Here is a 16,369-nt window from a genome sequence, read left to right on the forward strand (position 1 = left end):
AGCAGCAGAAAACTCTACTACTGACACAGTTTATTGCTCCATCAGAATCTATGTAAAATAACTCAGAAGTGGAAAGAACAGATATTTGATTAATGCTTAGAGATTCCTCCTTTGTGGTTTTCACTGTATTGTTGTGTATCTGTATTTAATAGGGTAACTTAGAATTTTTTTTTTTTTTTTAACTAATAAATAGCAGTATCTTGCATCAAACCCCTAACACTTCTTGTTAGATTCTAGTTTGTTGAGTCTCAGTATTTCCCCCCTGCAGAGAAATAGACTTAAAGGAGGAAAGCTCTAAAACTGATCTCAGAAAAGGAGGCTTGTTCTGAGGCTGCTATAATCAGTTTGTAACTGATGTGCAGGGGGAGGGTATAACAAGAAAATAAACTAAAACGGGCTTAGCATTTTTAGAAACTTTATTTGTGACAAAATCCCATTTCTTGTGCACGCAAAGTGGTTACTGATGGTGCCTCAAACAAGCAATATTTGTCAGCATTTATACAGTACTTCTTACTCAAGACTTCAAATCCCTTCAAAACACTTAAGTAAATCATAGAGCCTCCCTGCTATGTGTGTTAATTGTATTATTTTCATTCACAGATGGGGGAACATGGGGGGGTTAAGTGGTTTGCCTGTGGTGCGTGGTCTGAGTTTCATTTGGCTTGGATTAGAATGAAGGAAGGGAAATCCCTGTCACAGTGTTTAGGGACGTTAAGAAACAGCTCTAGGACTGGAGCCTTACACCTTCTCCACTAAAATGGCAATCCAGAATAAGTAAAATACAGGTGAAAGCATTAATAAATTGAAATGAGCTACCAAATAAGCCAATTTGCTGTGCCTTCTGGTTTGCTTTTGGCTCGGTTCCTAATCTTGTTTCTCGCAAGAGAAACTCCTACTGTGAAGAGCTGCTTCTTAATAATAGAATATTACTTTGCTGATTAATATTTGTTGGACATTTAGCCTAATTACGGTTTCTCACAGCTTCTTTAATTACTATAATATGAGGTTTGACTTAAGCAAAACATTTCAGATGAGTTTAGCAATGCTTTGCCACTTAATTCTGTACATGGAGCACAGCAGCTGACTGTTGGGAGAGAAAAACACAGCCTTCCTGAACGCGTGACACATGTTCCTGAATGATAAGATATGTTAGTATTTTTGTTTCTGAATCAAAAGATGTAATACCGAGGATTTACAGAAGCTAGGAACTCTGAAAGCTCAGCCTAGGGAATAGCTGCAGTGAACATGATTAACTGGATAAAGGGGAGCTCTGTGTTGGGCAATTGAGGATGTCAGTGTTTACTCACTAATTGAAATTGGAGAGACAGAATTAAAAGGCTGTGATTAGTAAGGCATGCCAATATCTTTAAGGGCTAGCTGCTACCTTTTCAAACGAATGTGCAGAGGAACACTGGGTTGTTTTTCTTCATGAGAAATTGTCCTATTCTACACTGTCTGTGTTTAAAAAGCAAAAGGTAAAATGTGAAGACGAGCCTTTTGAAGACATTAGTCACTAATTTTTTTCTTTCCAGGATGTCACATTGTAGAGCAGAGGTTGAATCACATATATATTTGTTGAGTATCTCTATGAAAAGCACAAAAATACCTGCATTGGACTTTTGGTAGTAAATATAAGCATATCGGCAGAGTATGAACGAAGGATCCCAGGTAAGAATAAAGTGGAGGATTCAATAATAACGTGACCTATCGGCTGTATTTTCAGTTCTCCATTTGTACACTTCCAGTGCTATTTTCAAATGTCACACTTAAATTTCCTCTCCTTTCACAGGGAAATGCTTAAGAGCAGATCATGTTCTTGACTATGAGAATGGTAACTCCATTAATATTAAAAAAACCAAACAAATGAACCGAACACATTTTTGTGTATCAATCCTGTTAAATCAGCAATTATGTCCCTGAAGTCCAGCCTGAATTTCCTACTTGATATACTCAATATTTACAATAAACTTGAACCCGAAGCTGTTGAGTGCACTGTGTCCATGTTACAGGGGACTTGTATGTTTGCTTGATGTGAAGTTTGAGATGTCAAATGCTGAGGGAATAAATACTTCTCATTTTTCATGGACTTGGAAAACTTACTTCAGACTTTGTTCTCCTCCTTTGAAATTATTTATTTCGATGTACTGAAGTAGAAGTATGTAGCTTCCAAAATGTTTGTGCTTCACAGATTGTAGCAAGACATGGGAATTTGATTATGGAAAATAAGATCTCTTACAATATTTAAAAAAGAAAAAAATAGGTTTCTGGTTTTGTGTAATGTTTGTTTATCTTGAAGTGTAAGGCTTTTACGCATTCACCCTTGCAAACTGATTCTTATTTAGGAGATGAAAGATTGTGTAAAATATGAAATTCTTGTGTAATTTAAAGTGCCTGATCATCTACTGTAGCCTCTCAATTCAGTCCCAAACATAAAACATTGATTAAAAAAAGGCATTTAAATAATAAAAATTGTTCAATGCTGAGCATGATCAGAACCCGAATAATTTTCAAATAAAAGTACCTATAAAAAATTGAAGCAGTTGAATAATTTTAAATTGCTTTATACCACACAAACACAGAACCCCAATCACTTCCAGCCTGAAGCACTTACAAAAAAAAAAAGTACTCCAGGAAATTAAAATATGATGTGCAAGGAAAAGGGCCTTTAAATTATTGGATACTTGATTTTTTTTTCCTTTAAGATTTTATGTTTATGTACAACTCAAACATCTTAATTTTGTTGAAATGAACCAAAAAATCTGATTGTATAAACTTGCAAAAACTTAAATTAACCTCTGCTACACCTGTTAATGGTAGGACATTCCATGATCAAATGCATATATCCTGGTGTAGGAATTCTCAGTACTTTCATTATTTTGTGTAGCTCAGACAAAAAAAAATACAATATAACCCAATAAAGAAAATAGCTTAAACACTAGAATTATTCTTTAACTTGTCTCTCTGATAAAAAATGGACCTCTTCAGATCACCCAAATCTGATTTATGTTGGACTTTTTTACCTGGTCAGTCTAGAGAGATGCGAAAGCATGTCCTTATGTGCTTTGTGTTTGGGAATTTAAAAAAAAAAATGACCTTGACTTCTCTCAACTGCTTTAGTGATCACATTTGGATGTCGATATAGGTTGCAAAAGCAAGATCGAAGGCAGACTTGCATTTCTTGCAACCTTTCATGTGTTCTATGTTCATGGCTTGTGTCTACCTGTTGAATCTCATGTGGAACAGGTTATAGACTCAGATTACAGAATTGATAAATGTAGTGAAAGTGCTGTCTACAGTAGGGAGGCTACAATAACATGTTGAGTTTCCCAATCATTGCAGAAACGCAACTTGATTTAAACTACAGATTTTAAGAGCAAAGGTTAGTTTATCGTGGAGGTTTCATGGTGGAGTTTGAGGGATACAACCATCCATGTCCTCATACCTCAGGACTGACAGCTGTCCCTGCACATAAGGAAAAAAAAAATCACGTTCTCATGGGTACAGATAATTTGTCGAACATTTTCTGTGATGATGTTTCTACAACCAACCAAAAAAAGCCTTGAAATATTAAACAATTAACTTGCAATATGTTCCACCACTTATTTGGTGGCTCATTTCGATTTATTAATATTTAATATGTCATTCCTTGATGGCTGAAAGACAGGTCTAGTGTAAATAAATAAGAAATAGGTGTTCAATAGGATGTTACTGAGGCATTCTCCAGCACTCATGAGATCTCATTCTCAATGTGTCAGGATATTCTTTGGCTTGCTAATACATGTGGGGTCAATAGCTGTATCTTTTACATAAAATATTTTATTCAGCCTTTAAATGGCAAGGAATTATAGGAGAAAGGGTTATAGACCAAGGGCCTGGTTTCATATTTTTTATGTTACAATTAATTTACCAGGCTGAATTTTTTCCCCCCTCTTGCTTTGGCTACTAAGTGTTGATCTTTAATAGTTATCATGTTCCTAGCATTAATGGGTTTTATTTCTTTGGAAAGGTCATTCTTGTTGTAATGTCACAGTTAACACAAAGGAGCCTGGAAGCTTGAGAGATTTTGCTTTATTGTGATGTGCTCAAAAATGTTCAACTACTTGCTGTCTTTCCCCCAGGACATGCTTTCTCTAAACTCAGAAGAGTTAGTACAAGTTCTTTTAAATTTTTGACTGTGTTCTTGCAATTCATTTAAAATATTCCTCAAGTAGCATCTCGCGCTGCCAAGAAGCCCTGGGTCTTTTTTTTTATCCTTTTCTAGGATAGTGGTGCTTTATTTTGACAGGCATACAGGGGGAGGGGAGCACGAAAGGACTTCATTGAATTTACTGCAGTGTAATTATGTAGCTCAGCTTAATAGTTTGATCTTCTATAATCTATAGAAGTGTGTCCCTTAAGAAGGTCAAGCAGGCGGATAACAGCTAATCTACTTTCATTTTCCTTCCTGGAATTTCTGTTCTATGGGTTATGAGATAAAGGTACAATAAGTATTATATCGAAGGGTGTTGTACTGTGTGGGGTAACATACTGCAAATCCAGTGACCTCAGTCCTTACATCTAATAAAGGCTTAAATTATCTCTGTGTGTGTGGTTGGTGTTTGGATTTTTTTGCTTGTCTGTGGTCTTTGGGTTTTTTGTGTGTGGTGTATGGTTTTGGTTTTGGTGTTTTTGTGGGGGTTTTTTTTGTTTAAACAAACAATCAATCTATTCACTACACTATGTTTTAAGGCTTTCCTCTATCTGCAGGCAAAAGTTAGCGTATAGGTGAGCAGTTTCTGGTTTGTATTTTTTCTTACTTTGCTGATTCCTAAGCTCAGTTCCATCTCCTGTAGGCTTATATTATGTGCATAATGTAACAATACCACCTCCTTTTTATTTGCTAAAAATAGACCTCTTGGACTTAAACTTCCCCAACTGGAATGAAAACTGGCACACTCTTGATTTCCTGGAGCTGGTAAATAGGCCAACCAGAAGTGCTATACGCCACCATGTATTGTGTGGTTTTTGGTCTGGCTTCTGAGATTGTATAAGCTGTGTTCTCTTATTGCTTAAACTTGTTTTTTCATGATTCTCTCTTGTAACACTTGAAACCAGTGGCCAGTTTCAGTTCTAGCTGGTAGGCTGAGCTCTAAGTGTCAAGTTTATAGGAGTTTCATAAAAATCAGAAGCTGCTGAGAAGATGGAGAGCGTGTTGACATCCTCACTGAAAGAAAGACTGAGGTTATTAACAGGCCCTGTCCTTACTAAAAGAGAAGACACTTATAAGCTGCTTTTTTAAAGATAAATCAATAGGAAGCCAGTCTTCAGAACTATTTATTTTAATACTATTGTGCTACTGTTGTTCAGTATGATTTATGGTAAAGAAAAAATAACCATGCGGTGTGCAGATAATGTTGTGCAAAAAAAATTGTCCGCAGCTTGTTCTACAGAATGTGTTGTCCTCTTCCTATAGAAATCATATAAAAAAGTGTCAAAATTGTTAGACAGGTTTGCTTTGGGCTTTTTGCCTTGTAGCAATTTCCCAATTTTTATTACAAGTCTTTGGATGTTAGACTTCACCTCCACCAATGCCTTTGCTTGAATCGGGGGAATTAAAATATTCACTTTTAAACATCGCGCATTCACGACTGTTTAAACGACTGTTTAAGAGAAGCTCAGAAAATGTTCCACAAATGTTTTCTTGAAGCTGAAGAACATTATCATCGCTTTTCCTTGTACTCGTATGAGTTTAGGGAGTAGGGGGTTGGTTCCTGTTGTTGTAATGTTTCCAAATGATAGCACTGCCCATGTGTTCAAAAGTCGAGACCGTGCTATTCTTTAACAGATTGTTTTTTTAGCAAGCTCATTTTTGGTTTTAGCTTACCAGTGCAAAAGACAAATGTTGGACGTTACACTAAGTTCAGTTTTGTGGTGCTGTAATAATTGCTTTAGACTATTACTCTGTGGAGTATAAAGACGACGATGGATGGAAGGTTGCACCTTTTTTGATAATGATCACACTGTTGGGAAATTAAACATTTATCATATTCCTTATAGTTTCCAGCCATCCTATCCAAAACTCACTATCTAATCAAAGAAATATGATTTAAATTTTTTCTCTAATAGCTTTTGCCACACCAGTGTTTTCATGTATGGAATAATGACTTTGCCCCATGCAACTGTGTGTGAAGGGTTATAAATATGTTTAAACAACTCTTAATTTATTTCCTTTGTTTACAAAGAGAGACCCATCTTTTCATTCACTTAAGTGCTTCATGAAGTCATTACTGCTGGAAAATAGGATCAACCTGTTTAGTTCATTAAGTGATAAATAACTAAAATGTTTGGTATAAGTAGATCTTCGGGCAGGGTATTGTTGTAATGCGGTTTAGGTTTTGGTAATTTCACACCTTGTGGTATAACCAGATCGGAACTCTGACTTTCCATGTTTCTTCTTTATGCTTCTTTCACTGGTACAGGAGTGCTATTGCATGGCTCATTTGCATTATTCTGTGCCCTGTAAAATGAATTTATTATACGGTTTCTCTAAATAGGCTAACTAGTTGTGATCTCATTCCAGTAGTGTATGGGTTTCAGCAAAAGATGATTACTTTTTTTGTAACACCTAAAAATAAACAAAAAATAATGGTGGGGCCCAACATGTCCTACCATGATTTGTAGATATTCACTTGTTAAATAGTTGAGTAATTAAAAATATTACAAGTAACACACTTTGGCCTCTTATCATTAAAATCCTTAATGAACCCATGTGATAGTTATTGCCTGGATTACGAAAATCTGACCAGTATTCAGATACATCTACGCAGATGAGCCAATAAGCTGATCCTGTGCTCTGAGCCATCTCGAGTCTGGAAGCTGCCATCTACCAGCAAATCCTGAGTCTGCTAATAAGCTCTGTTGAGAGGGAGGTTAAGACTGGGCTCTGTGCTGGAAGATGCTTGCATTTGTAAGCAGAGTTGGTTCCCATCTGCTCAGAAAGGGCATAGATAGATTTAGCAATGCACGATGGTTTGCATCTGTGTTTGTGTTTCATAAAGATTAATCATGACCCTGTTTGCAAAAGCTGCTTAACACTGTTGTAGCTACATGGAGGCAGTATCTCCGATGTCAAATTTTTCAGCTCTTTGTTAGTTAATTTTAGAGTGATTGTGATCCATCAGTATGACACGATTTTAAAAAGTAGAAGTGGAATTTTAGGAAGCATTAGACAACATATTTTGGGCTTAAGGAAATATTAATATCGCTTAACAGACCACGGAGAATGCTTATCTAGAATTCTTGGTGTGTTTTGCGTGTGTGCAAACTTAAGCAGGCACAATGAAAGGTTACTGAGATGATCAAAGGAATGTGTTCTTACAGGAGGCGATTGAAAGAGCTTGGTTTAGTCCAGCCGAACAAATTGAAGAGTTGAAGAGGAGAAAGGTTAATCAAGTTATGAGACGAGACTTATACAAGAATAAATAGCTGTAAATTGCCCACAAACAAATTGATTCTGGAAGCTACAAAATGACCATCGGAATAAGGGTCCAGAATTGTGGGATGCAGGAAGAGTTATTTGTGATCAGGGTCAAATAATCTGGCCAGGAGAATGTATGTTGGACCTGCTTCTGTGACAGCTGAGGTGGTTCCTTCCAGGCTTTGTACAAGGCTTTTCTGGTATCCCAGGTCAAGGGAGCTCCAAGATTCTGAAGCTTCTGATGTGTGGAAGATGCATTAGTAAGACTTGAGTAAGAACTTAATTTTAAGTTGCAGTTTCATGGCAGCTTAACCAGCCTAAGTGCAGACTGTGGTGGTCTCACACCTGACCATGTTTTTCTAGCTGTGCTATTCTGCAGGCACTTGCTGTCCCTGAGCTTCCAGGTGACTCGATTCAAGGAGCAGATGGGACTGGAAGAGCAGAAGCAGCAATTGGCATCTGGGGAGAGAGGAATGGTCACAGCTGTGGATTCAGGCAGGGATGCCATGGATGTGCTCGCACACTTTCTAGTGCACTTGTATGGTCCTTTTTGACCTTAGCCAGTGTGGACATGAGTTGTTTTGGGCTCTGGAGAGACCCTGGGGTCATATCTCAAAAAACGGATGGTGCCTCTTCCAGACATCTTGAATTTCAGAAGGAAAGTAGCTGGTTATTCAGACACTAGTGCTGGTAAATTTCTTCTTGAATAACTTAAGATAATCTTCAGTGTCATGGAAGATGCATGCTTTTTACTGTGATAAAATTATTATAATAAACATACATTCACAGGGAAAGTGCTCGTAAAAAGAAAGTTCCTGTGTTAGTCTCACAAAAGAGTTTGTAATATTTTTTTTCCAGTTAATGGATGCCAACCACAGTCACAGTGCTTAGTGACAGAGAACTGAATTCATTTGAGCCAATAAAGTGATGCTAATTTGCATTTTCATAGCCCACCCTTCACTACCCCAAGTGTGACTTTCACTTTTAGGACAGAACCATGCAGTAAATGGATATGTAGGCCTTTTAAAAGAATATTTATCATCCTTGAAGAATCTTAGTGCCAAATCTTAATAGCATTTCTTACAAAAATGACTTGAATTCACTATCAGATTTAGAGGTAGAGCTGCAGAGATTCTGAATGCTCTTTTTTTTTCTGAACATCTTTCCTGATAAAAAGGAGAGATTAAAGCCTAAAACAGGGAATACTTCCCCCCGATGAAAATACGGAATAAAAAATTTCCCAAATCGTAGTCCTGTAGACAACAAATTCTTGCAAAAGAATTGTGTGTTTAATTTAGTCACTTTCAGGGATAAATAATTCACCATACCTTTATGCGATGTTAAAATACCTTTGTTAATTATGCCAGTCAGTGGGTAAGTTATTCAGGCTTTTCAGGTTCTTTTCTTTTCCAATTGGTATTAAAAAATACAGAAGACAAGGAGAGCTTCATGTCCAGTCTGTATGTGATTCGATGAAACAATTGCCTTAGGACCTGCTTGACACTCTAATTGGAGTCTGCATAATGCAGAATCAGAACCTTACTAAAGCAGCTCTCTCCTTATTCTATTTAAGTATCCCTCTGTTAATTTCATTTAAATAGCTCCCTCATTTACATCTTGAGTAAAAGCCCTAAAATCAATGAATAGTTCTTACTGACTTGAGTGAAGGCAGGATTTCATCTTCTCTCTGCAAATTATTGTGACTCTGTAATAAACTTGTTTTTCTTCTCTGGCTGCTGCTTCATCCATTTTTGTGGGTCTAGTGTTGAAGCACCTGAAGACAGAAAGGGTTTTAAACTTCAAAGATCTTGGTCTGCATGATAAGAATATTTTGTTACATGCAATTTAATTCAGTGTTGGCAGTTCTCATTATTCTGATTACATTTTTCTTTGGTTCTCAGCTTTTAGGATCACCATATTTTTTATGAAAATCCGAAGTTTTCATATGCAAAAAGGAAATTTCTAGTTCTCATGCTTCCAGGAGAAAAGCTCAGAAGCATAATTTTTCAATACTCTCTTCTAAGTTAGAGTCAAATGAATAAACAAGAAACCCTGAAACCATACTAAAAAAACCCAACAACACCCTCTTCAACCCCCCCCCCCCCCCAAAAAAAAAAAAACCCAAACCAAAAAAAACACCTCAAAAAAATCAACCACCCAAAACCCTCCAAACAAAAAAACCACCCAACCAACAAACCCCCTTTTTTTTCCTCAGGAAATGACTCATAATTTTTGAACTTTTGAGATTCTTCTATTATTAAAAATGAGTGTGATTTCTATTTTAGCTTTTTTTTTTTGGCGGTTGGGATGGTTTATCTTGGTTTGCTTACATCTCAAATTTCTCTCCTGAAATAAAAGGTAGAATGTTGTCTACAGAATATTGCTCTGTGAAATGAGATTCGTTTGTATTTATTGTGTAAAATTCATGTCTGGGCAGACGGTTTTCACAGGTGCCATTTACATCACCGTTTAGATAAAGCCTTGCACAAGGATGAATTTCACAATAGAAGGTTGTGTGCAAAATGTCATTAAGATTCTGAAGCTTACGTTTTTGTGATAGCTGGTCTCACACAGGCAGGGCTAATGAAGATATGAGTGATTACAGTGGAAGGTGAGAGAATTCATTTCTGGAGTGAGGATGTGGCCAGTGAAACCTGAGTGGAGTTGCTTCATGTGCTGAGACTGGGCAAGTAAAAAAGGATATAAAGACTTGGAAATTCTTTGGAAGGTAATTTTGAAGATTAACTTTCAGTCACCAGCAGAGGAGGCAGAGGAACCCTGGGTTTTGAGTGGTGGTAATACCCAAAGGTACTTTAACATCAGGGGTTTTATTAATTTCCTCTGCAATACGGTATAAAATTGCCATCCTCTTTTGTTTCCTAATCCATGTTCTATGTGAGCAGCTTTCAGTGCAAATGTTGAGGTCAGCCAAGGTTACCAGCATGTGTGAGCTGTTTTATTAATGGTAAAAAAAAAAAGTTTCATAGCCTGGATACCTCATCAGAAGTACAGTTCTAGCCCAGTGACCAAACTTGCCCAGGAGTTCTCTGAACTAGTGGTATTTTAGTGTGGTGACTGGTAATAAATTCTGAAAGACAGATTCTCAGGGTATTAAAAATAAATCTTCACTCTGTACATTTCTGAAAAGTAGTAGCTTATGGAACACTTTGATTCTGCTTGTCAGAGAATATGGGCTCTGTAGGTCTGAGTAGTCACAACTCCCTCGTTTGCTTTTCAGACTTCTGCCCCTTCAGATTTTCATGAGCAAATGATGTTTGCTGCATAATTGTAATGTTCTTTCAAGAATGTGGCTTTTTTTGTAGTTATGGGTAAAGGATCCTTTTGTATTAATTGCCCAGTACTTACTGGAATAGATACGTGAACAATATTTATGTATTCTGAATTCTACATACATGACAGTTACACATTATTACCACTGTATTTAGCTGAGGTTTTTCTTTAGACAGCTATCAGTCCATAAACCCTTTTATTATGTCCAAAAATATGAAATCTACATGGTGCTTAAATTCAGAATATATTCTGCTTTGAACAATATTCTCTTTGCCTTCAACACAAATTCGCTTGGCTTATTTTTTTAAGGTATTTTAAAAGACTTTTTTCTCCCAAAGCGAAGAACCTTAACAGAAATTATTTTAATGAGATAGACATATAGTTCAACAGAAGAAATGTCTTCATGAGGAAAAATAAATTAAAAGAATAATTATGCTTTTAAAAGATAATTGATTAAAAACTCTTGCTGTGGTGACAAATTTAACATCTTCTCTGACATGTTGAGAAGAAGAAAGTGCCTGGAATTGCACAAATAGAAGAAAATGTTCCATTTCACAGCAAGGCCAAGCCTGAGTCTTGTAATTATTTCAAAGGGAGTAAAGGTCATTTTCTATTTGCTGCATCTGTATTATGTGAGGCTTCTGTATGAGCCTTAGAGAACTTAACTCATGACCTATTTAGATTCCACAGATTTCAAAGTCAACTTATACTGTCACAAATCTGATAAAGTCGACACATTCTCTTGTCGAAGTACTGACACAGATGATGTCCAAAGACGGTTTTTTATTTATAGCTCTGTGAGACAACAGTTTCGACTTTAAGATGCCGGTAGCTGGGAGATCAGAATGTGACTTTCCTCTTGCTGTGCTAATCCTGGAGGAGAAGGATTGTTGGTAGTTAAATTTTAGCATATATTGCTTGGGCTACTTTTCTGTTGTGGACTTATATAAATTTGCTTCAGTTGTTGCTTGCCTCTTGATCAGAAGAATTTCCTTTCTGCTGTGATTGCATTTTTATGCATATTCATTCAGTAGCACCATGAGTCAGGAAGACAGGTACTTCAAAAATGCACCTGTGCGCATCAAAAATCTGCACAGAAAACGCATGTCTGCCTCTCTGTGTGCATGTGACCATTTAAATGCATATCAGGCTATTTTTTAAAAAATAATCAGTAATCAAGTTTTACGCATGGTTTTGAGGGCAGGCTTTGAATATGTCAGTTCACGTTTGCAGTCGTCTCATACTGGAAGGTGGAAGGGAACACATCCAATTCTTAATTCCTGTGCAGTCTGGAATCTCCAATAAAATCAATATATCAATGTCAATAATAGAATGAGGGATTAGGCACTGTGCTTTTAAGCCTTGGTAAGAAAGGCAGCAGTTATGTGGATATATAGATGTGAATAATAGTCAAATGCACCTTGCTTGGTGTATTACTTTAAGTTTTTCTCCTATTTCTTGGTTAATCCTTCAAAGGGACAAACGTAGAGCAGGTCAGGATGGAAGGCAGGGGCGTCCATCTGCTGTGTTCGGCTGCCACCAGCTTAATTGTCATGAAATATTCTGGCTGTTTGTCGCAGTCTGTTAGCACTTCTAGCCAAGCTTTTACAGCAAGTATCAGTGACATGAAACAAATGATCCAGCAGTTGGTTTCAATAAGAAGAACTAATGCAGACCAGGTGCGGCATTGCTGCCTTTGGTTTTTATAAATGGGATCACATAAAACTTAGAGTGAGTGTGAAGTGCACGAAGGGAGAGAGCGGATAATGTATTGCTCTGATTTAGCAAGTGGACTAGGAGTGGTGGTTAAGAGGGAAAGATGCAGATTTTAAAACCTTGCAGGACATCTCTCTAGGATCAGGACCAGCATACCTAGATGAAAAAATTGTGGAGGTAGAACTGAGAAACGTGCGAGATGCTGCCGTTGTGCTGGGAGAAGCGAGAGTGCAGTTTGTCAACTGAGCTTAAGGAGCAAGGAGCTTTCTGCATTCACGTCTGGGGTTTAGGAGAGAAATGGTCCTCGCTGTACAGCTGAAGAGCTTTATTTGCAAAGTTGTAATCATAGATTGAAGATGTCTTGAGTAAATAGACCCATTTGTGCAGGGCCACTTGAATTTTAGAACGTATGTCATTCAGAACCACTGTATTTGACTGTTTACTTCTTGGTCGCTATATGCGCTCTTGCGACTTGATTTTTCTTTGTGTGTCCAGCAAGAAGCAGATTTGCCATAATAAATGTTGGAGTTCTCTGCGCACTAGCTGAAAGTCGGATTTTGAAAAACACCTTTGGAGGATCTGAAGCAGAAAATACTTTTGAAAATGCAATTACACACATATAGGTTGAAAAATACGCACATATAGGTTGGCTTTTCCTACTCTTGAACTTTGCCGCCTTTGCCTCTCTCTTTAACCTTGTAAACTTTTTAGTAATTTTTCTCCTTGTTGCCTCTTTCTTGGACATTCTTACCCCCATGCTCTCATTTAAAAGCCACAAAGAAAAATAGATTTTTCGGGTTGTTGTCTCTATTCAGGGGCAGAACACGAACCTTCAGACACTGAGGTTAGCATTGTACCAATTTCCAGCCAGTTTTATTTTGCTTTTAAGCTTCCTCTTTTGCTCAGGTGTTCTTGTGGTGACAGGGAATGCTGACCACATATTAACAGTGACACAACCTGTATTCAACTTTAACCTTTAGATCCACCTCCACTATGATGCATGCACTTCATTTTCAGTCTTCACTTGGTGTAAGCAAGCTTTTGATTTCAAGGAAAATGGACAAACTGTGGTTCAGAGGAAGAAAAAAAAAAAAAGGGCACCAGTTTACATTTGTTAGCAAAGTAGTTCTTTTTATAAAGGAAACTTCTGTGATGTGAAACTTCATCCTTGACTACAGAATTCCTTCTGTAACTTGGTGATCAGCTTTCTGAAACTAAGTTTGCAGACCCTGATTTATGAATTATTTAAATCAACTGAAGAGTGTTTAAAGCATGTATTGAAGCCTGGCTGTATTCACCTGTGACTTTTAGGAGCAACATTACATCCTATGTTTTCATGAAGACCAATAATATCCTCTATTGATAATCTGAACTTAACCTTGAAAGCTACAGTTTTGTAATTTCCATGCTAGCCCACATATATAAAAGCAAAAACCTTACATAAAAAGTGCTCAGCAAGATTTGAAGGGGAAGCGTAATGTGATGGATATTTTGTTTTATGAGCGTGGCGCCCAATGTTTCGTTTTATTAGCACTAAGCCTAAACCCAGTATCGTTCCCAGAAGTCAACATGATGGATGAATGAGTGGATGTTAAAAGTATATTTCCTTTTTCTTTTTTTTCCTCAGGTTCTGCTGCTTGCATGTGCAGAAGATTTAGAATGTGTCCCTGGATTCCAGCAAAAGGTTTTTTATATTGAACAGCCATTTGAATTCACAGAGGACCAGGCAGTTCTGAACCGTATGTTATTTTCATATATTACTATTGTGCAAAAATTGGAATTGCTTATGTATTCATATCACTCCTGCCATTTATCAGAAAGCTTTTTTTTCCATACACAAAGTTTTGAATATTGCCATGATTCTGTCTGGGTTTCCCCTGCATTAATCCTATATCTCTACAGACTTTAATCTGTTCCATGTATTAGAGATGGCAAAATACTATAAATAATGATTTAGGACAATATGAATATTGTGAAAAGTTAGAATCATCCACCCTTTTAAAAAGTAAATTTAGTCTGATTTTTTTTAATAGTCTTTCCTATAATCCCGCAGGTCAGCACTTGCCTGTCAACATTTCGCTGTTAATTTTTCTCTGCAACTCAGATTTAGAAACTTATATCTTAGAAGTGGCATTCAAAGCTGATGCAAGTCCAAGTCTTTCCATGGAATTCAGAGGAGGCGGGGTGAAGCCTGTGATCATCAGTGACAGCAAATTGTTAGGACATGTCTCCTGCAACTGAGATATTCAGTAATATTTCCAATGACCAGGTGCCACTTTATAAAATTCAGTGTGGCACTGTATACTCAAAGCATTAAACTGAAGGAGGCTTATCTGTCTTTCAGCCCTGGTGTTAGTTAGTTCATCCAAATACTCTAGTGAGCAAGTGTTACAACTTATTCATTCAGTTCTGTGGCTTTTGGAGGTCAAGGCTATCCAACTAAGGTAGTACCTTATCCAGTGATCAATGATTTTTGAGCACTTAAAGATACGAAGTGCTGCTCTTTTCATAAGTTCCAAACACACCAGCATTTTTACATGTGTTATATATTACTAATAGTTTCTTTGTCTTGCTTGGTTGCTTGCTGTTGAACTAGAAATCATTCTAGGTATGCAGCTTGGCATCTACAGACAATCCCTGGGTTGTATGATGTGATACATAGTGTTGGTTTGAAACCAAAGAACAAAAAGCAATATCACTCATTAAATGCACACATTTCCCATCTTGGTTCCCTCCAGATGTCACTACTACATATTGATACACTTTCACTGCTATGCGTGTTTGGATGAAGGTGTAATCTGTGCACACTCATTTTAAAATAGCACTAACTTTTCAAACTGAAATGTCTGAGTTAGTTGCCAGAGTCTATTGAAATTACTCGCTTAAACTTAAGTAATTCAGCCTTGAATAGGTGCTAAAGTAAACCTTTTGGATAACATTTTTAGTCTAAGTATTTTGATAAGTTGCGTAGTCTGATTTAGATTTTCAGAGGAAATTTAGATCACAAGTAGTAATGCTATTAACAAATATGTGAGATCAGTTTAGAGAGATTTCAAATTTCTAATTTCTTTAGGCAACTTTGTTTTCTTTGAAATTCTTTTTCTAAAGAGTTGATGAACATATGATTCCTACATGGTTGAAAGTAGACATTCATAGAATATAGGAAGTATTGTAGAGTTAACAAGCATGCAAAGTTGAAGACCTATGTAATGAAAAGCAAAACCAACAATTTAAATTGAATAAGAATAACCTTTGTTGCATTGTTTGGCTGCCTCTGAACTTTGAGGCTGTTTTGTGCTTGTCCTCCCAAATATCTAAAGGGCGAGTTGGTTAATCCAAAGTTGACTGGGCTGCTCTGTGGCGACCCAGCAGATTGCACTGGCATGAAAATAGTGCAATAGTTAAGATGCCGTCATTAACGTGAAGAGGAGGGAGGAGTCGGAGGAGACTTAGAAATGCCTGGAAACAATCTTCAGAATTAAATTATTTTGATAAGCAGACACTAAATTGGCCTAATGTGTAATGTTCGACAAAGACAGACCGTCGATGCGTGATTCTGGTTAATTCAATCACTCGTAAGCAGTGTGTCCTTCATGCAGCAGCATTAAACCACTGCACAGTTTCTTCATTTTAGCTGTCAACAGAATTGATATTTTTAATTGTCTGTTTGAATACACTTTGCATGGTCTTGCATCTCTTTATACCTATTACCCAAGAGCAGTGTAATTTAGAAGTTGCATTGCAATGTGAGGCTTACCAGGGCTATGTGAATTAATAGAGCAAATATGCAAAGCAGGCCTATAGCAGTGATTGCTTTTGCAGTCCTCGATAAGCCAAGGAACTCCTTAATTCTTTTCTGAAGTGCAATAAAACAGTCTTTTTCTTTTTTCATTTTTCAATTTAAAT

The 16,369-nt window shown here is 37.0% G+C and overlaps 1 protein-coding gene across 2 annotated transcripts in view; it reads left to right on the forward strand.

Annotated features, from left to right (window-relative positions):
* The window catches only part of CDH13 (cadherin 13), a 470,111-nt gene that overhangs the window by 76,888 nt on the left and 376,854 nt on the right, over positions 1-16,369 (forward strand). For both annotated transcript variants that reach the window (XM_065640841.1, XM_065640840.1), the window contains exon 2: positions 14,091-14,202. In XM_065640841.1, the coding sequence (XP_065496913.1) occupies positions 14,091-14,202 (112 nt within the window). The remainder of the gene's footprint in view (positions 1-14,090; positions 14,203-16,369) is intronic.

The sequence above is a fragment of the Caloenas nicobarica genome, chromosome 9, assembly GCF_036013445.1.
Source record: "Caloenas nicobarica isolate bCalNic1 chromosome 9, bCalNic1.hap1, whole genome shotgun sequence".
Classification (NCBI taxonomy): domain Eukaryota; kingdom Metazoa; phylum Chordata; class Aves; order Columbiformes; family Columbidae; genus Caloenas; species Caloenas nicobarica.